This window comes from Notothenia coriiceps, unplaced genomic scaffold, assembly GCF_000735185.1.
Source record: "Notothenia coriiceps isolate Sejong01 unplaced genomic scaffold, NC01 NC01_scaffold00027658, whole genome shotgun sequence".
NCBI lineage: Eukaryota > Metazoa > Chordata > Actinopteri > Perciformes > Nototheniidae > Notothenia > Notothenia coriiceps.
The window spans coordinates 400,636-421,180 of record NW_011360359.1 but is presented as its reverse complement, the minus strand read 5'-3'; the positions used below and the strand labels follow the sequence as shown (position 1 = coordinate 421,180).

The following is a 20,545-nucleotide window of genomic DNA, read 5'->3' as shown; positions in this document are numbered from 1 at the left end:
CTGCCATTTCCTTCTTGACAAAACTTGCTTTAGCATGGATGTGTTGATGCTCTTGTCCATGGCTGACTGCAAGACAAAAAAAGCCACAATCCTTTACCTTCTTTGAAAGAATATCTTATAACACATATAGTTTAGAGGCCGGGTGGTAAACTTTCGAAATGACAACTCACCTTAAACCAAGGATGACGAAGGCACTCGACAGCACTTGGCCTCCTAGAAGAGAAAATACATATATATGAGGAATATGAGTTTAGAGGTTGTTAAAAGAAAAAAGTGTTGTTCAAAATGATATATATTTACATATGTTCATGTAAGGAAAAAGTCAAATATGCTTACAGTCTGTCTGCCACCAAAAGCTTGATGACAAATCCCTTTGCTTCTTTGCAGAGGTCAGCGAACATGCTCTCCTCAAACGCCACATTATAGTTACGGATGTTTAAGGCAGTGGCTCTATCATTCTCACCGGCAAAAGGAGACACACCAGTAAGGCTGAAAAAAGCACATTATCAACAAATGAGAACATGTTTGGTTATTTTGGAAGGAAAAAGTAAATGTATGTAACCTACCAGAGGTACGTGAGGACACCAGCGGGCCTGCGGGAGAGCAGGACAGATCAATACAGAGTGGAACAACATGAAAGAGATTTGATTTCCTTACAGGTAATAAGGTAGAGCCTCTGGGTTATTCACTTCTCCGTGCTGGAGAACAGGTGGCTCACCATATGTCTGTTGCCGTGGAGACTGGAGTTTGGTTAACGATCTCTGGTGCGACATATTCTGGCGTGCCATATTTGCTGTAGTACTCCTCAGAAGGCTCCAGTTTTATGGCGTTACCAAAGTCACAAATTCGGATCTGGTCACTCCCGGGACTTGACATTAAAATATTTTCTGGCTAGAACAGGAAACAGTTATAAATACATCGGAAATAAATACATTGATGCAGCACCATGTGTGGGATGGCCTGACCTTTATGTCAAGGTGGGCGATGCTTTTTTGGTGAAGATAACGAAGACCTTCCAACACTTGCTGCACACTCCAGCGGATCTGTGTTGAAACACAAGAGCCTGAGCTTCACAGTCATGTTACGTAATGATAGCGCAATGCAGGGAGCAGAAGCACACAAACCTCCAGTTCCTTCACTGATGTTTTTTTGGCAATTCTTTCCAGCAACTCCTCGTGACATCTTCACACAAGCAGTTGAGGAAAAGACACAAGAGGTGTGACTCGAATGCACAGTCCACGATCAATGAATTATAAAGGAGCAAAATTCCCACGCATGCAATCTCTTGCTAATTCCACTCGATGAGTCAGAGAGAAAGAGCTCCGCTGCGCTTCATTCATGCCTCCGGGGGACTGCAGGAGACATAAGGATTAATGCTTTGGATTTTTTTTGTCCTTCAGATGCTTTTGAGAGCACTTGTACTTAGCAATGTACTTTTTGTACACTGCTGTAGAGTTATGAAAAAGTTTGCACATGTGTGAAGGGATAATAGAGAATAGAAACGGCATGATGTCATTCCTACCATAGATTAAGAATTGACACGGAAAGGATACAACTCTGTGATGAGCACCACCACGCTCTTCTTCTCAAAGGCGTCGTGGTAGCAGAGAATCCTCTCGTTGTCCAGCTCTGACAGCAGCTGCATTTCTCCGAGGGCCAAGGCCTTCCTCTTTCCTCCCGCAGAAATGATCTTGGCAGCGAAGTCCGCCTTTCCCTTTTTCTGAACCACCCTCTTCACATAGGAGAAGGCACCCCTGCATCAGGAAGTGGGTTTCAAATATTACCAAACATGTTTCTATTTGACAGTCACACCAGAAAGTAAGTAAGTGCACTACAGTGACCTTATTATAGGGCATAGATCAGAAATATAACTATTACAGCATGGAAATACATTCTTGACCTTTGTGAACAGTGTCTGGACAAAATCATGTCAGCTCAAATGTCACTTACTAGCCTTTCAACCTAAAAAGACAATATTTTTAAGAATGGGGACATGTAAGGATTAAAAGATAATTGACTAAGCTGAGGGATTGTGTTGTTCATGTACAACACCATTGTTTAATACTCTAATGCTCTTGGGACGATGAATGCTGTGTGTGGATTCCAATTATGCAAATACTCCGTACATGGAGTTATTGCTGGTATTTTCTTTTTGGAAAATGTAAAAATCAATACAAACTATTAACGATTGGTAGTTTTGCCCTTTTCCACTAATTAAATAATGAAATATTCTTTACCATCTTATTATAAACTTTCATCCTCTATGAGTGTGTTTCTGTAGTGTTTGTGAGAAGAAATTATATTTTGAGTTTACTGCCCTCCCAAACCATCTGTTGGACAAAAGATTTTCCCATTTGCCCCCCTCTGTCATTCTCAATGCTCTACAGTTCTCATTTAATGACCGTCTCCACCGAAATGTTTTATCAGTCGGCTAATGTATTCTCTGCACTCAGACGGGTGACTCACCTCTCGTTCCCGTCAACCCTTGTTAAGCAGGTGCGCCTCCCCGCCCCCCTACAGCCGACCCTTAGTGCTCAATGTGTGTGAAGGGTGATAGCATGAGTGTGTGGCCAGCCATACACACACTCACCTCCCTATCTCTTTGTGGATATCATAGTAATCCGTCAAGCGCCTCATCTTCCTCAGAATGGTTCCCTCGTCCTCCATTGGCTCTGCTGCTTCTTTCCGCTCTGCAGGGAGCATCAACATAGCCATTAGCATTATGTGTGTGTGTGTGTGTGTGTGTGTGTGTGTGTGTGTGTGTGTGTGTGTGTGTGTGTGTGTGTGTGTGTGTGTGTGTGTGTGTGTGTGTGTGTGTGTGTGTGTGTGTGTGTGTGTGTGCCAGCATAGTGACAGATGGTTTCATATTGTAGTCTCTAAACACCTGGTGGTCCCGCCCATATGGTGTGGATTTAGCAGTGCAATTTCCAACAGCAACCAGCTTATATTGCTGTGTGGCAAATGGATATAATCTAAACTGAATGTTAAGATCCACAGAAAATGGAGGAAAAGGCCTTTGGGTCAACCTATTTGAATGATTTTTAAAACAAAACTGATTGAGAATTAATCAGTATTTCTTTATTTGTTTTTACTCGCACAGCATTTCTGCAATTTTACTATGATAAATCTGTCCCGTGAAAAGTGTGTTTGCAGACCTGTATGGACCGTGAGTTCTGCTTTGCAGGAGTTGGAGCCAGCTAAGTTCTTTGCAGTGCACGTGTAAACACCAGAGTGTTCGGGGCGGGCGTTTAGGGCAACTAGGGAATATTCTGGGTCATCGTACACAAATGTGAAGTGGCTGCTCTCAGAGAGAAGCACATCATCCTGCAAACAACAACAATACGGTTTCAGATTAACTCGTTTCAGTACCACAGCAAATATAAAGGAAACAGTCTTATCTGATATTAAGCAATTGTTACCTTATACCACATGATATCTGGGTCTGGTTTGCCTTCAAGTTCAACAGCAAAGCGTGAAGTCTCCCCAATGTGCACGTCCACATCTTCCATGATGGTTTCAAACTTGGGAGCAACTAAGGAACAGAAACAAGTCAAACAGGTTCAGACAGATATGAAAATCCCCCAAAAACATTCAAATTGGAGTCGAAAACTGTGCAATTATTAGTTGAAAGTAACTTCCCTCAAATACCACTTCATACTATACTACTATACTAGAAATACGATATATTCTCATGATGTTCTTTTGGTCCCAGTAATCTAAATAAATGCAAAAACCCCATGAGGGTTCTGCCAAAGTCATTTTAAGAGAAGCTTTATTTAGATTTGTGAAAGCTGAAGCTCAAATTAAGTTACACACATCTGCCATTTGTTGTCATTAACTACTGCCAGGAGTAAGCGGCAAGTCCTTTGAATTGAATCAGAAATGAAAAATGTGTCATGTGTACTTCTCCCTGGACTAAACCGACCTGCCATCGCCAGCTGAAGCGTGCACAGGTCGCTGCCAAACTGGTTGCTGGCCGTGACCACCAGCTGCCCGGTGTCTGTGCTCCGGACTCGCTGAAGCTTCAGGGTGTGTTGATCGTCGTCTGGCATGCTCATCTCGTACATCCCCGGTCTGTTGACCAAGACCACCCCTCTCCTAGGAAACAGGCAAGATATTAGAGGGCTACACACGAGCACACAGGATCTTCTTTAGCAACAGGTAGCAAAAAACCTGCAGACAGAGAACTAAGAAAGATTTAATTATTTGTAATTTAATCTGAAGGTAAGCAAGTTCTATCGCAATTTATAAAATAGTCCCTGATGATAAAAGGGAGAAAACCAAGGATGTGCTCTGACTTTTCCTGTTTAAAATTAGCTTTCCTACATTCAAAGATTAAAGCCTCATCAATTCAGCCTCAGCGTGTGCACACCTTTAGTTGTATTATTGCATTATCTTGCAGACAAGTGTTTGACTTTTGTAACTGCTAGGGATAGATGGACTAACCTTTTCCAGGTGACAACTGCATGCACGTGGTTCAGTGTGATGGTGAGGCTTGCAGGTTGGTTCTCGACCATATAAACAATGTCCGGTTTGTCTAGAATAATTGGGGCTTTTCTCAAATAGGGTCCTACAGGGGGAAAAGATTGTAAAATGAAACATGTTATGAAAGCAAAACATCACAACCTCAGATGATGCATGGGAAAATGTATGTTTCTTTATCAGTCAACTTCTCATGGGTGTCACCTCTGTCCAGCAGCTGGACCAGGTCAGTGGAGGCTGATGGTTTGCTCAATGTCTTCCCAGTGGAGGTGAGGATTCTGAAAGCGTAGCGGACTCCTTTGGACAGCGAGGTGACGGTGTAGTTGGTCTCCCTCAGGTTGGAAGCCACGACAGACCACTGGATGGAGCCCAGAGGCTGCTGCTGCACCACATAGAGCAAGGAGCAGGCATCTGAAGAAAGGCGTTTTGTTTTAAAAAATTATGTGCTGATGACTTCCCAAAGTTCTTAAAAACAGAAGGCATCTGGGGCATGCTATAAATAGATTTCCCCGCAAGCGTTTTATGTAAAGTGATTTTTCTTTCAAAATGTTTTGGGTGAAGATATGTCGCAAGATTGCAGATAAAAGATATTGGTATCCTAGAAACTAATAAACCTACCATAAGAAGGGTCCAGCCTCTTTGGCCTCTTCCAGCTGAGGCTTATTGTTTTTCCTGTTATAGCCTCTATCACTGGGGGGCCATCAGGGGGGTCAGGAACAATATCTGTTTTCAAATGATAAAAAACAATTCATATAATATAGCACATATTGAAATCTCTTGACTGTGGGATCACAACGTAAGCCCCTCCCTGTGCACCTGTGACGTATAGATGTGCATAGCAGGCAGCTTTTCCCGATTTGTTGGAGATGACCGCCTTATAGACGCCCCCATGAGCGTGACAAGCGCTCCGAAGGACCATACTGTGGACATCCCTGTCTGAAGAACACACACACACTTTATTATTTACCAACTTTTCCCCGAGAAAAATGAACTTTGCTATTTGGCTTTTTGCTTACACTGGCTCATCTTGCGTTCCTCGCTGCTCTCGATGCGCTTGCCGTTGTGGTACCAGGCGATGGTTGGGTAGGGCAGACCAGACACTTTGCACTTCAGCAGCACCTCTTTGCCTTCAATAACCTCTGCATCAGCCAGAGGTTTAACAAAGTCTGGCATGCTCCTCTTCTCCACTTCACTCTCCAGCACTTCTGGCTCTTCAGGGATGGATGGCATTTTCTCCAGCTTGGCCCTGGAGGAACAAAAAATATATTGATTTAAAAAATCTGAGGGCGTCCACTTGAACGGATTTATTCAACTCCTGTCACATAGCTTCACTCCCTTTTCCCTTTATTTTCCCAAGAGATAAAATAAAGGCTTTCTGACTTCCTTACTGACAGCTTGGTTTTATTTATTCCCCTTCTGAAGCCTTTAAAATGACACATTGGAATGACTTCTCTTACATGTGAGAGGAGATGGCGGCTCGGGGTTCTTGCATGTAGAGCTCAGCGGTGCAATCAGATTTTCCGTGAATGTTCTGAGCAACCGCTGTGTAGAAGCCTTCTGTGTCGCTGCTAACGTGGGCGATAACAAGCGAGTGACGACCCCCCTCTTGAAGGATGCGAACATTATCACTCTCCTCCACTCTCGTCTCTGAAAGCATGAAAACGACAATCGGACACTTCTTCTATCTAGTAAACCACATGATATGTTCAATATCAGACACTACACTGTGGTTTCTTACCAAAATGCATCCACGTGACGCGAGGCGCAGGGGATCCGCTCACCTTGCAGTCAAAGCGGGCAGTGCGACCTTCAATGACCTCCAGGATGTCTAGCTTACGGGTGAACAGAGGCTCGATGGACGGCGTGACTCTCAGGCTCGCACTTGAGGTCAACTCCTCTGTGAACGGAACCACACAATGCTTAGCAACAAGCTTTTATGCAGCATATTCACACAAAACACTTTTATTTAATTGAAATCTATGGAAATATTTGGGGGTTATTTAACTAAAGCTAATACTTTACCTTTCGCGGTGCTTAACTTGCATGTGTATGTTCCACTATCATCCTCATGTACTGAATTTAGCAGCAGACGGCACCTGCAAGATAAGAAAGTGAAATCTTAAAAATCACTTTACTTTTAGAAAAACACCTTTATTCATTTACGTTTTTTTTTGCCTGATTTGATTTTCCTTGGTCCTGACATGTTTCTAATCTTGGATAAACCAGTTAAAGCGCTTTACCAGTTACATAACAAGTCATAACAATGGATCTTTTGGAGTTCCAAGGATATAAGTGATTCCAGCAACCAACATTTATTTTAGGGCAAGATACATATTCAAGGGATTAAAGGCATCCCATGTTTCATCTCGTATTAACACTGTATAAGTGAGGCCAAATGAATGACACGGAGAAGGAAATAGTTAATCACAGACATCACCAAAATACTTTTTCAAACATGCATGAACCCACCTCTTGCCATCAAAGGGCATTTTGCAGTTGAGCAGCGCTGGCTGGATCAGCTTCCCGTTGGAGAGCCAGTCCACATCCACGTCGGGGGGTCCTGAAATGCGGCACTCGAACACGGCCGACTCTCCGGCCCTCACCGCCACACCTTTAACCTCGCTGGTGATTTTCAGCGCTGTTTTTGCAGACGCTGATGAGAAAAAAACAGACATTTTAGAAGATATTTGTTATATTTACGTAGGCAGATTAATTCTCCATTACTCACCTTTGACCTCCAGTCGGCACTCAGCTTGCTTGGCTCCGTACTCGTTGGTGATCTTGCAGACGTATTGCCCCGCGTCTGACCTCTGCGCTGAGCTGATTCTCATTTCAGTGGTGCCGTCATCTGTGTCTCGCACGGCGAAGCGGCCCCCTGTCTTCACAGAGACTCCGTCCTTCAACCTGGGTCAAAGTAAAGTGGCTGTCACAGTCGTTTATACTCAGGTGTTAAATGGAGGGTGTGTTACAGAGTGTGACCTTGGCTGAGATGATGGCGTCTATGAAAATGCATTTGAGGAAAGATGTCTTACCAATACACCATGGGTTTGGGCTGCCCTGCGACCTGAGCTGAGATGACGACATCTTGACTTGGAGTTACCTCCTGGTCACATGGTGCCACCTTCCACAGGATCACAACAAACCTTAGTATTAGTATTTGTTATTTTTTTTCGGTCAGTATATTTAGGATTGTCAGCATATTTCTTGAGGGATGAATGCATCCATAGACAGTCAGTCAGTCCTGAAGATCATCTTTAAAACTAAAGTAAGACTTTGTTCCTGACAACTCCTCCTCCTACCTGAAATGAGGGAGCTTCCTGGAAGTGGACTCTTTTTTTCCTCGGTGCAGGAGACTCCTCGAGCTCCATGGCTTCCTCCTGAGGACTCAGATACTCCTCCTCTGACTGCGTCCTACTACTGAGTTTCAAGGCCCCGGATAGTTTCCCACATTGCATGTGGGTGGGCTCTGAAAGAAAAGGACAAAGATACTGGCAATATGTATAACAGACTTTCAGCTATTTCTAATTCACCTTCACTTGAGTTTATGGTGAAATTAGCTATTAGTTTTTGAAAATGTAATTGTCATTCATTAACTGGGGAGTTTTCATGGAGGTCTCTCCTTACTTAAGTGCTTATCTCATGGAATATGGTTATCATTCCACCAGGGTGTCTTTTTAAACCTTTTGAATGCACCAATCTGTCAGTGCTATGATGTCTTCGCTTGCTTTTCCTGAGATGACTATCTTAGCCAGGATGAGCAGTTGGCAACATAGAGCAGAGAGTTATAGATGAGTGGGCCATGCGCACCCACGCACACACACACACACACACACACACACACACACACACACACACACACACACACACACACACACACACACACACACACACAAACAAACACACACACAGACACACACACACACACACACACACACACAAACAAACACACACACAGGGGGGAGCGTAGGGACCTCTCTGAAGTGTCTGTGACTAAACAGATAATGAATTAATCCCTTAATCCCTGACCCAATGATTCGCTTATTCCCATGGAGTTCCAGAGCAGACACTGTGTCTGGAGTCCCGGCAGCTTCTGCTAAAGTCAGAGTTAATTCGCTGCTGGATAGAGGAATATATAACTGTCACCCTACACTACCTCTCTTTAGACTCCTCTGTGTTTCTCTTTCTGCCTTGTCTCTTTCTTTTTAACCTCGCTTTTCTCACTTTCTCTGTAACACAGCTGGCATACGCTGATAACAGTGTGACAAGGGAAAATGTATAACATCCAACCGTGGAAGAGTCAAAGAAGACCAGGACAGACTTGTCAGCACGAGCAGAAAAATACATCCAATGACTGAATTATAGAAAAGTACCATTAAAAGCGTTCCTCTGTACAGAAAAAACACTAGAAATGACAGGTTTCTTGTCTAAGGTAGGTTGGGATTCAGATAAATTGTCAACACACTGGCATTAAAAAGAAAAAATAACAGAATAACCTACCTAGCGTCACATCTCTGAGCGGCGTCTGTGCACCAGGGGATAAGTCCCGGGAGTATTTACGCAAACCTGCCAACTCTTACGCAACTGCTGCACAGTCAGAGCCAGCTAACCTTTCCTTTTCAGCCCCATCCTCTATTCTCTCTTCTGCTTCCTGTCACTGTTATAGTCTGTAGCATTCCAACAAAGATGATAGCATCTGAAGAGTTAAATAAGGAGGATATTGTGGAAAATAGAATTATTTGATGTTTAATCATAAATGAGAGTTAATCTCTGTCACCAGAGGTTGGGCATCCTTATGGCATAGAAATCACTTTTCTCTATATATTTTAAATCACCCTGCCATAGATCTACTCTGGTCCCAGTTAAAGTGACTCACATAATCTCCCAGAACATTTTGACAACTCCAAGCCCCTGCAGCATGAAATCTAGAGATGAAAAACACTATGATTTCGGCAGCAGTAATCTGGCACGGGGACATAAAGCAGACTGCAATTACCCGGGAGAACAAGAGGGCGGCTAAAAATACTCCGGCAAGTTAGACTCCACTGGCCTAATATGGCAACACACTGCTGTTGAGACAGAACCAGAGTGCACGCTCACATTTGTTGACAAAACTGGGGTGCAGGTTGCATTGACACAAGCTGAATGTACTCACCGTACAATATAAACACACACACACACACAGACACACACACCGCGGGCACATTTTTAAAATCGACCTTTTATCCCAGAAGGAATATTTCCAGTGTTTATTCTGAATGCCATGCCTGCCTTTAGGACTCAGGGGACCTTTTGTGTGACGGGGCAGGTCTGCCGTTTTGATTCTGCCTTTGAGAATTAATGGGTTGCTATGGTAACTATCGCTGCGAGGAGCCCCCGGTCGGGATGCTGAGCTCCGGCAGGCCTTTGTTGTCATTTAGACAGAATGTCAGGCGGAGGAGGGCTGGCAGGGGATTAAAGTGTGTGTGAGTCAACATGTATTTCAAGGAGTGTGTTCTTTGAAATGCCTGTAGATGTGTCGCAGTGGCACCATCCATCCCTCTCCTCACCTGACTGCATGTAGAGCGTGGCGCTGCAGGTGGCGCTGCCCGCCGCGTTGACGGCCGTCACGCAGTACGACCCGGCGCTCTTCGGACTCATCTGCTTTACCACCAGGCTGTGCTTCTCCCCTTCAGCTTTAACCAACTGCAAGGCCCCGCTGTGCATCTCCACATTGTTCTTCCTCCATGTCACTGAGGAGGTAGAGAAAAGCACATTCACGCAGATGACAAACGTAACAAAACCTCCCACTGAAAAACAGATATAGCCCAATCTGTCGTACGAAGATGAGTGATGAATAAAGCCCATTGGTTTCGGTTTTTGCAGGCTTTCAAGAAGGATTTTCCCTCTAGGTTTTTCCCTCAGTAAAACATAGTTATCTTTTGGCTGAAAGAACACACATAATACCGTCTTCCAGTAAACATGATTCTCTAAAAATGTGACTTAAAATTGATTTCCTCCAAAATAATGGACAAATCGTTATTGGTGCAACAAATGCATTCCTGGAATTTTTGTATTTATTTCCTTTTCAAACATATTTTTTTACAATTCTTACAAGCGAGTAAAACAAAAAGTAGCCTTGGTGTTTCATACTGTGTGCAAAATGTTCTCTGTGGCACCTGTAGGGGACGGGCTCCCAGTGACGACGCACGTCAGCGTGACCTCTGACCCACTGCATGCCTTGGTGTCCTGAAGAGGCCTCTCAAACCTCGGGCCCTCAGCTGGCTCCTCATCAGCAGACAGGTAGGAGTCATCAGATGAGCCCCCTGAAAACAAAAGGTCACGTTTAAGAAGTCATACAGTAAAGTAGGATTACAAAAAAAATTGAACAAACTTCTTAAATGTGGGTTCAATTTAGTTGGGGTTGTTCAAGCAGGCAGCATTTTTGAGAAATTGTCTGAGAGACTTGAAGGTCAAGGAAAACATAAACGGCATTGTTAAGGATTTATGAATTGGGTTCCTCTGTGGTGGCTGCTGCTACTTTTGGCTTTTCTACAAAGATGTTAACCACCATCAAATGTGTCCTACCTTCCTCCGGAGACCTGGGTTGAACAGAACGACCCTTCCTGCTCCTGCGGACCCTCCCCTCTTTCCTCCTGCTCCTCTCGTTGCTCCTGTCTGCCTCACATTCTGTCTCCATGGGTTCATCATCCAGCAGGATAGTGGGGATGTTCAATTTCAAGACGGGCGACGTCTCGGCCTTCCTCCTTTTCACGCGAGGGCTGATGGAAGGAGTGGGTGACGGGGCGAGCCGGGGGGGCTTGGGAGGGTACTCGGACCCTGGTTCCCTCACAGTTAGTGGAGATGTTCTCTTCCCGTTGGGGCTTGGTGATCTGTGGCCCGCTTCGTTGTCCCTCTTTGTCCCCAGGTCTCTGCTGGGGGATGAGGATCTTTGAGACTTTGGTGCGTCCTTGTCAGCTTCAGGAGAGCTTTGTAGGGTTTCCCTGTGTGCAAAGACAAGAACATGGTTATGTAACACTGACAAGTAAAACATTTTTAAATCAGATTTCAAGGAAGTGTGAAGTCAATTTCAAATGTTGCTTCAAGAATTGTTCACGGCTTACGTAAGAAAAATGCATTTTAGAATTAATCAGTAAAAGAGCATTTGTATTTCAAACCTGGTGAGGCTTGTCCTTATGGCTGTTGGCAATGGTTGCCCTGGTAACTGGTGAACTGGCGCCGTCTCCATGGTAACAGAGATTTTCCCTGTTCTTCCTCGTGATGAGCTATCCGCTGGTTCCCCCTGTGAATCTGGCTGTGTCATGTTTCTCTTTTCAGGGCTGTTACTCTGCAGACCTTTGCCCTGGGCCTGTGGAGACATCTGCACTCTGCTGCCCACTTCCTGTTCCCCGACTTTCCTCTCCTCCAGGGCTCGCTCCCTCTCCTGCAACTTCTTAACCACCTGGGGAGGAATGGGCTCTACTTTCCCCGTGGTGAGCCTCTCCTTCTGTGACAGCTGCTCGGTGGAATACGCCTTCTTCAAGCTCGGTTTCCCCACGAGTTTCTTGATCCTCTGGAGTTCCTCTGCAAACTTGCTCTGGTAGCTCTGCACCCTCTGCGAGTAGCTCGTCTTGTCCTCTAAGGACGAGGCCCGTTGTTTGAACGCTGATCGTTTATGCGCTGCGCCCTGCAGGACCCTCTCCTCGTCTTTGCTCGGGCCTCCTGACTTCTTTCCGCTGTCGTCTGAGTCGAAGGAAGCCGCTCGGCCAGATCTAGATCCTCCTGATGGATCCACACTAGCCCTTTTTTCCTCAAAAGCACAAACCTTGTCGAATATCTTGGGCCCAGCGCGAGCCAGTTTGGGTGTCATGACAACACTTGATGCCTGGCCTGTCTTAGAAGATTGGGAATTGTTTTTTTCTGGCTCTTGGTCTGGGATGCTGTTTTTGTGCTGGGGAGAAGACAGGGGGACACGGGAGGAGAGCCCCTGTGATTCGTCAGCAGTTTGAGTCCTATAGGGGTGAGGAAGGATTGAGGGGAGATGGAGGTGTGAAGTTAGAGCTCTAGTGCAGCTTCCATAGGCGTCGGAATATTAAGAAAGAAACAGATGAACGTCCATTTGTGTCATTTTGTTTTCATGTTGTGAGTTTCTTGTGTTAAGTCTGTGTCTCATTTTCAGAAAGCAACACATCAGACAAAGTAAAACGAAATGGCAGAAATAGGAATTGAAATCAAGTCTAGCCCACATTTCATTATTTTTTTTAAACTGAATTCGAAATTGTAGGCATGATGCAGAAACAAAAATGCAGATCTACAACGTGAACTCTTACAAAATGCCCCTGCTTCAAATACAAAAACATCATGCCTAAAAAGAACCTGTGAACTACATGATTATTAAATTGTGTTCATGCTAATATTATCTTGAATCAAAGCCATCCACCCATGCAAGCCACAGCAAACCTATAAAGATATGGTGTTAATCCAAAAGTGTGGGGCGTCTCTACAAAACATGCAGTGGGTAAAAAGAGTCATCACAGTATCCAAAAGTGCTGAGTAATACATTTTAGCAGATTGTGCCATTGAGTCGTCTCTAATGGCTTTAGAAATATGAACAATGATATTAAGAGGGATGTGTTATCATTGTTAGATAAAAACAAAACCACATTCACAGCAACAAAAAGAGTCAGAAGGAAAGTGTGGCATCAATGAAACAACACTGTATGAAAAAAGCTTGAATATATGAAATAAGAGTAAAAAAATTAACAGTTTTGGAACTTATTACATGGAATACAGTTTTTGCAAGTTGGGTCTATGGCGGATGTTATGTCTTGTGATTTCTTTGCAATTTGGGGTTTGTGGCCAGTCTTTTTTTATGTTAAAGTGGGATCATAAAAATAAAATGCCATGTGCTATAACGGCATAGAAAAAGTCCTCCCTCTGTAGAGGCTGAACATGCTCCCATAGTAGTCGCTGCCTACAGAAACACTTTCCTCTGACCCCTGAGCAGGCCGTGCCAGGTTAGCGTGAGACGCCCGGATTAGCGGTTCCACACCCAGGTGACGGACAGGGGGGGCCCCCTCAGCGGGAGCCCCTCCGAGGGCTTGCCTGGCAGGGTTTGTGGGGTCCAAGTGAGACCCTGGAGGGCGAGACCCTGGAGGGCGAGATCCTAGAGCTCGGAGCTCTCGTTCCACCACGGGGTCATAGCCACCAGGGAGTGTGGCCCTGCGATCCGACGCGTCCGGGTTGTAGTCCATCATCCCGCCTCCCTCCCCTGCAGAGAAGAGACATTAAAAAGGAATCACAAATATACAGTATGTTTTATATTGTGTTTTATGTCTGCATAATGCAGGGGTGTCCACACTTTTTTCACAGAGGGCCACATACAGAAAAATATACGAAGGGCTGGGCCACTCCCTAGAGGTATATCACCTCATAAGTTAAGTTCAATCGATCCAATGTAGGTAAATTATTCTTGATACTTGAAAATGCTGCCTACATTACAGCTCTCATTCAGTTATTGTGTTAGCAGCTCATTCCTTAAAACAGAAGTTTTGGATTGCTTATAATAAGAGGAAATATGAAGGGTATATTTCAAGGTTGTTAATTTATATTTGTTATTGGGCTTTTTTCCGATCAACTTAGATTTGTTAGAACATGTTTTCAACTTGAATTGACTGAATTTATTTGAAAATTGGGCTTGAATACTGTGTAATATATTTGAACATATAAGAAGTACAATATAAGACAAGCAGAGGTTTATTATAATTATGTCATTATACTTTTTAAAAAAAAGATAATTAATCAACCCAACGATACAGCAATTTAATGAAGAGGAACCCTGAGCTGGTAGAAAATGATAGTGGTGTAAAGTGGAGTGCAGGATCATCATTAAGCATCAAAAAGGGCTAGGATGGAATAAAGGGTCTATTGATTGCTTGGAAACAGGAAATGAAATGTGTAAGCTCTACTCTGCGGGAGCATGCACCACTTAGAGGGATCCTCCCCCGTCGCAAATCAGGTGATGATTGACGTTTTAGTGATGAGCAACGAAGACGGGAATGCTTTGGCAGCGAAAAGAAAGGGCAGTCAGCATCTTGCTTTAACGACGGAAACGTTGAAACAGCGATGGTGCCGAGGATATAAGACGGCAGGCTCCCACTGCCATCACAAACTGTACTGACTCAGCGCCAGAATCAGAAAAACTAACTATATCAGCAACAGAACTATAAGGACATATTTTCAGAGGGAAATATCGCACAGATCAAGACTTTGACATATTGAGCTTTAAAGTGCTGTTTTTCATTTCTCTCTGTTGCCTTGCAGTATTTTTACGAAGCTAATGGAGAATTCTCCCAAACAATCTTGTCTCATGCATGTGCATTAGATCTAAACAAATCAGTCTGAAGTCAAACAAAACAAAATATTTCACACCATTTAAGAAGCATCCTCTTTGTGTTTAACAAGGCGTTCTACATTTTGGTATGCAGCAGAGGAAACAGGAATCTGCTTCTAGAAGAGAACAAACGATGCATCACCTCATCCATCCCTCCCTCATTTGATATTCTCTTTTTTTCTGTTTCTTGTCTCAGGAGGGATGTGATGAGGGCGTAGTCAGCCCGCCAACACGTAAGCCTAGAAAGTGCAAACACTGTGAACAAGCAAGGGAAGAATGTGAAATGTCTATTCGGTGCAGGTGTCAATGTTAGGGATCTATATTCAGACATCCTGTTGCCCAGTTAGGAACGGGCGCTGAGGGCAGGCAGGTTCTGTGACGCCAGTCCACTGACACCATTTTAGCAAATGAGTGAATCATCTTTCAGGAATTCTTGAGTTGATAGGAAAGGCAAATCCTTTTTTACATTTGCATTAAGAACAAGATCGTGGGGAGTCAACATTTATTTGGCCATCCTCATGTCAAAAGTGAAAGCACTCGAAATTGAAATTGGTTTCTGTATTTTAGACCAAATAGGTTGATGGGATAGCACAAGAAACACTCCTCAATTTTTTTCCATGCACAAAAACCTATATAATAAAGTACAGGAAAGGTAAAATCCCCAAAAACATAATACAGCCTCTTTAACTCACATTGATGAGGAAGTAATTCTTGTTGTTTTCATAATTAATTAAAGACAGGGTAAAAACTACCTAGAGCTGTGCTTTTGTGATCAAACCCTGATCTAAATATGAAAACTGCATGGCTGCAATTAACAATCATTATCATTTTCTATTGATCTTTCCAGGAATTGTCTTGATTAACAGACTACTGTCAATGAGATGTCAGAAAATGAGCCCAAAACAAATCACAATTTCCATGGTCTGACCCAGTGGCGTAACAAGGTTGTGATTGGCCCCGGTGCAAATATTGTTTTGTGCCCCCCCCCTTTCTCTTTTGAGCGCCGCTCTTGTGCTTTGGTTTGTTGTACATTATAAATGCAAGCTATTACAGTTTTTATAATTCTACCGAACTTGCTGGTGTTAGCTACAGTACAGTACAGGTTAATTAAACGGTTTGCTCGTCACGCAAGGTATCATATGACATGAAAGGGAGCAAGGTCATTGGACAGACAAATTACAAATTAATGTAGGTTGCTTGGTTACTTTGAAGACTGCGTGAACCGGCCAATGCCATTGGGGACCCAACAAAATTAAATGAAAAAAATAATATTTAAAAAATAAAAATAAAAGATATATTATTTTTTTTGTGTGGGCCCCGTTGCGTTGCACAGGCTGCACCGTCGATAGTTACGACACTGGTCTGACTAACCAAAGTGCCAATAAACTCAGATAAAACTGAAAAAAACAGTCACATCTCTTTGCCCCTGCTTGATTTAAATAGAATTCTCCATACTAAATGCCCCATATTTATTTCCTTATTGATTTAAACTATCAAAGCACACAATGTAAAATAATTGCCGCATTTATTTTCGACCTCATTCATCCAACAATGTCATCTTTTACAGAGGGATCCAGATCTGAGACAGGTTCCCTGCTGAAACTAGGGCAGTGTGTCACTTTGTTGCATCACAGCATTAGGGATTCATGGGAAATGGACGTCACGTTCTGTGGTGATGCAACGTTCTGATTAATAGACGACCCTTCTTTTCTGAATTTACCCAACGCACTGCTTTGGCTGGCTTGATAACAACCTCCATTACATATATCAATCTGCCTTGAGTCATCATTTTGAAGAAGTGTGTTTCTGGCAGTGATGTTGTTGCTGCAGTAAGTCATATTGACTATAAATAAGGTTTAAATAGCTACTGACTCTGTGGATGCTGCCCGCTGCACATTTTTGGCAAGTAATGCATGTTTCATACTATAAAAATATACATAAGAAAAAGGTGACATTACACCTTTGAAGAGCTAATCCAGGAGAAGCAAAATGTGTACACAACCTCAGCAATATTTTTTAGATGAACTACCTGAAGGTCCTCTCCGTCCGGCCTTGTCTTGGTGCCTCCCGAGCCCTTCTTTTGTTTCCATCTGAGGTTCTGTGGTCTCATCCTCTGTGGTCTCAGAGTCTGAAATAAAGGGAAGCAAAAAGAGATGAGTTCGGATGGGGAAAGAAGATGGAAATCTGGAAAAGAGAAATTGAGTTGGAGAAAAGGAGGGGGATATCAACAACAGAGACCCGGTGAAAATGACTTTTCACTTTTGTTTAGCGAGACAGAATTCGATGGGGCCTCGAGATGGGCCCCGAAAGTGAAATCAAATGGGTTGAAGCTTGAGCGTGACATGGAGCCAGCTGTGAAAAGATGGCTGGTACATGGAGACGGGGTAATGTAAAGATGCTCTCTGATCAGTCTGGATCGGTTTGTTTCTTTAGATTCCTATTTCTATAAATAGGTCACCTGCTATAGTCATTAAACACAATACCTCATAATACCTCATTATGATGATAACTGGGTAACCTTTCCAAAAGATCAGTATGAGTGGAACAACATGAAGTGATTTGCATCAGCAATGAAGAAAATGCCAACCATCTAGAAAATTTCATAAGAGATAAGTTCACAGGAACTGAAATCACAAAAAATAAGTAATGTGGGCAACAGAAAGAAGGACAGGTACAACATCCATTGATTGCAGGCTTGATTTTATAAGGAAGATGCAAAAGCAGAAAAAAGTCAAAAAATATGATATGGAGAACGGATTTTCTTGAAGGGAACACAATGCACCACACACACACACACACACACACACACACACACACACACACACACACACACACACACACACACAGTCGGTTCAAAATAAACTGCCTGAAACCACAACACAGATCACATGACATCAGCAGGGTGAACAGAGGAAGGAGGAGGGACGAGAACACAAAAGGTCAGAAGATGAATCAGACAGGCAGGTTTACCATAGCTTTGCTTTCGGCAGGAGCGGAAAACTTCACTTCCATAGTGGCAGCAAGAGAGGGCAGACGGGAGAGCACCGTTACTATGGAAACCAGCATCTCTCTCACCCACACGACCAATCCTCTTCGTACCCATTAGCGTCTAAAATCACCAGCCAAACTGCCGGCTGGCTGACAGATGTGTGTTCTGGTTAGAGAGCTTGTGAAGGAGGAGGACGACAACCACAAAATAGGTTGAGCCTCATTGCGCCTCGCATCAAGTGGGATTAGATAATTCCAGAAGGTCTGCCTAATGATAAGAAAGCCAATGTAACATGAACAATCACCATTAACTCATTACATTAGTAGCAGCGTGTGCGTGTCTTCCTAGATTCACCCATCTGCGTGAAATGAAGTTAAATAGCTTGCACACTAGGCGAGGGAAATTGACTCAGCAATGTAATCATGAGGGAATATATTTCATGTGTTGTACTGTAAATATAATTTGGAGTAGAGTACAGCAAGCCTTTGGTTTGGCTTGGATCGTAGATTGCACAACATTTTTACCAAATATTATACCGTAAAACATGGAGGCTGAGAGGCAACAACGTGATTAAAAGATATTGCTTTGTGGGGGAGGATGTACAATAATAAAGCCCACTCTGGTTGGAAGCAGTCGAGCAGAAAAGCGAATAAACCCGCTTAAGAAATATATAGGCTACAACAGTATTTACACATACAAGTTATTAAAGGAATACATCACAAATGAAGTACATGAAGGCTAACCAGGCTGAGCAAAATCATAAAGCTATGTTTGTTTTGTTTTCTAACAGAGGAGAACACAATATACTACAGCAGAAATGGAGTAAAGCTCATACTGACAACACACCATGGGTAAATCTGCCAAATGTCCTTGTGGAATGCCCAGTTCTCTGAAACAAGATACAAAGTCAAATGCATTATTCAACGACAAACACAGACAACAATTCTGTTAAGCACAACACTGCCGGTCCCTTTTACCCCAAAGTAAGTCTGTTGCTTACTCGACTCTAAGCAGCAGAAGGTTTGAACACTACACCTTCTGATTTGTAGAAGAAAATGTCACATTAAGAAATAACTGTAAGTGATATTCATTTTTTTTTTACAAAATGTTCAAATGCCTTGTTTGCTTGTTCCTGATATAATAATACAAATTCTTGGAGCTTATCCAAGTCCTCAACAGTTCAAAACAAACATCTTTAGGTTCAAGCTGACATGTCTTCCAAAGCCAAACACATTTAGTTGCCGATTCATTTGTCTTTATCATATTAAAAATACCCTTACTTACTGGTTTAAAAGTATTTAATTTATATTCAACACAGTCACATGTGTTCCACATCAAACAGCTGGATTTACTGATCTAACTTCTGAAAGACGATGTGATCATATGAGAATAATGCTGATAAATATTCTTGACTCATCCATTTCTTAAATGATAGATATCTGGATTCAGTAGGTGTCCCTGCTGATGAAGCACTTGGTGAAACGGCTTCTCGGACGTTCTATCAATCAGCACCAAGGAGAGCGCCTCAGAATGACTCACTGCTCTGCCGTGGATGGAAAGGGAAAGTAGCAAAAGAGCGAAGTGACTCATTTCACACTCTTTTACCCCCACGTTCGTGCGTGCGCGTTGTGTCGGGCAATTTGATTAACTGCTGCCTTGTGATAACACGCGGTTTGACTCGGCTAGAAGCTTCCATCGTTGTCGTGATCTCCATTGTTATGGCCTCGAGGCAATCATATCAGCTAAAGCCAGCCACAAGCGGCTTTTTGAAAAGGCTGCATTTGGCAAATGCTTCAAAAGAAAACTCTGTGGGTGCAATCCAAATCCTACCAGCATTATTGTCACAGATCTGCTGCTGGAAGCAAAAGAGCAACTCTCAGGGGTTTGATATTGAGGCAGAATTCAAAAAGGAGGCAAAGGGACCATGAGACATCAGCTTTACCCCTCCGAAGCCCTTCTGACAGGCTGCCCTGTTCCTCATGTCTCCACGGAGTGTAGCCTACTGACATACTTTCTCTCTGCTCCTAATTTACTAAACAATAACTTATTATATCTCAAAACTGTCACGACATTTAAGGCAAGCTATGTATTGCACAACATAGACTGCGGGACAGCGGAGATTTGGACTGTTTGAATGTGTAAAAGGGGGTAATTTGCCTCTTTCTGTGTTTCAATGAGAGAGTCCTAAGAGATGGTCTTGATTGCTCATACTTTTTTCTGCTTAGTAGTTTTCCTGCGCTGACTTTCTTTGACATGTTGTCCTAACTAGCCCTCAACATATCAGCGGATACAACGTGCCGGAAAATATCAGTTCTCCTTTTCACACTTCCGCTCTTTTGGCTTTCTCAAAACAGAATCGCATGCCTTTTGTGAGGTTGTTACGCATATTCCTAAAATGTTCCTTTTACCACTGTTGTACATCAACATATTTGCATCTCATTATCAGGTAAAGGGTGTGGCAAGACATACCAATATGTTAAACCATCAAAATGTGTCTGGATAGAGCTTCACAACACAATCATTAAATGCAGTTTCCCCCCCCAAAGCAAACTAACCTGAAACCTCTTCTTGGACCAGATTTTCTTCATCTCTTCAAGTAGTGCTTCCTGTCAAGCGTGCGAGATGACCTGTGGCATGAGCTCAGGAAAACAAGCCGAATAAGCCCAGGGGTGTGGCATGAACAAAATTAAAAAAAATCCAGATTA

At 43.2% G+C, this 20,545-nt stretch overlaps 1 protein-coding gene across 1 annotated transcript in view; it reads right to left on the bottom strand.

Moving 5' to 3' along the window:
• Nucleotides 1-20,545, bottom strand: part of spega (striated muscle enriched protein kinase a) — a 39,624-nt gene that overhangs the window by 8,965 nt on the left and 10,114 nt on the right. Inside the window, exons 3-32 of the mRNA XM_010785431.1 lie at nucleotides 16,881-16,979; nucleotides 13,375-13,729; nucleotides 11,637-12,548; nucleotides 11,047-11,462; nucleotides 10,638-10,784; nucleotides 10,029-10,211; nucleotides 7,782-7,948; nucleotides 7,515-7,603; nucleotides 7,211-7,386; nucleotides 6,952-7,135; nucleotides 6,505-6,578; nucleotides 6,221-6,379; nucleotides 5,940-6,129; nucleotides 5,499-5,728; nucleotides 5,299-5,418; nucleotides 5,101-5,205; nucleotides 4,687-4,893; nucleotides 4,447-4,570; nucleotides 3,926-4,098; nucleotides 3,420-3,532; nucleotides 3,156-3,324; nucleotides 2,591-2,690; nucleotides 1,554-1,754; nucleotides 1,125-1,182; nucleotides 966-1,043; nucleotides 719-891; nucleotides 567-593; nucleotides 337-489; nucleotides 171-213; nucleotides 1-66 (exon numbers count right to left, since the gene is read on the bottom strand). Of these exons, the coding sequence (XP_010783733.1) occupies nucleotides 1-66; nucleotides 171-213; nucleotides 337-489; nucleotides 567-593; nucleotides 719-891; nucleotides 966-1,043; nucleotides 1,125-1,182; nucleotides 1,554-1,754; nucleotides 2,591-2,690; nucleotides 3,156-3,324; nucleotides 3,420-3,532; nucleotides 3,926-4,098; nucleotides 4,447-4,570; nucleotides 4,687-4,893; nucleotides 5,101-5,205; nucleotides 5,299-5,418; nucleotides 5,499-5,728; nucleotides 5,940-6,129; nucleotides 6,221-6,379; nucleotides 6,505-6,578; nucleotides 6,952-7,135; nucleotides 7,211-7,386; nucleotides 7,515-7,603; nucleotides 7,782-7,948; nucleotides 10,029-10,211; nucleotides 10,638-10,784; nucleotides 11,047-11,462; nucleotides 11,637-12,548; nucleotides 13,375-13,729; nucleotides 16,881-16,979 (5,291 nt within the window). The remainder of the gene's footprint in view (nucleotides 67-170; nucleotides 214-336; nucleotides 490-566; nucleotides 594-718; nucleotides 892-965; nucleotides 1,044-1,124; nucleotides 1,183-1,553; nucleotides 1,755-2,590; nucleotides 2,691-3,155; nucleotides 3,325-3,419; nucleotides 3,533-3,925; nucleotides 4,099-4,446; nucleotides 4,571-4,686; nucleotides 4,894-5,100; nucleotides 5,206-5,298; nucleotides 5,419-5,498; nucleotides 5,729-5,939; nucleotides 6,130-6,220; nucleotides 6,380-6,504; nucleotides 6,579-6,951; nucleotides 7,136-7,210; nucleotides 7,387-7,514; nucleotides 7,604-7,781; nucleotides 7,949-10,028; nucleotides 10,212-10,637; nucleotides 10,785-11,046; nucleotides 11,463-11,636; nucleotides 12,549-13,374; nucleotides 13,730-16,880; nucleotides 16,980-20,545) is intronic.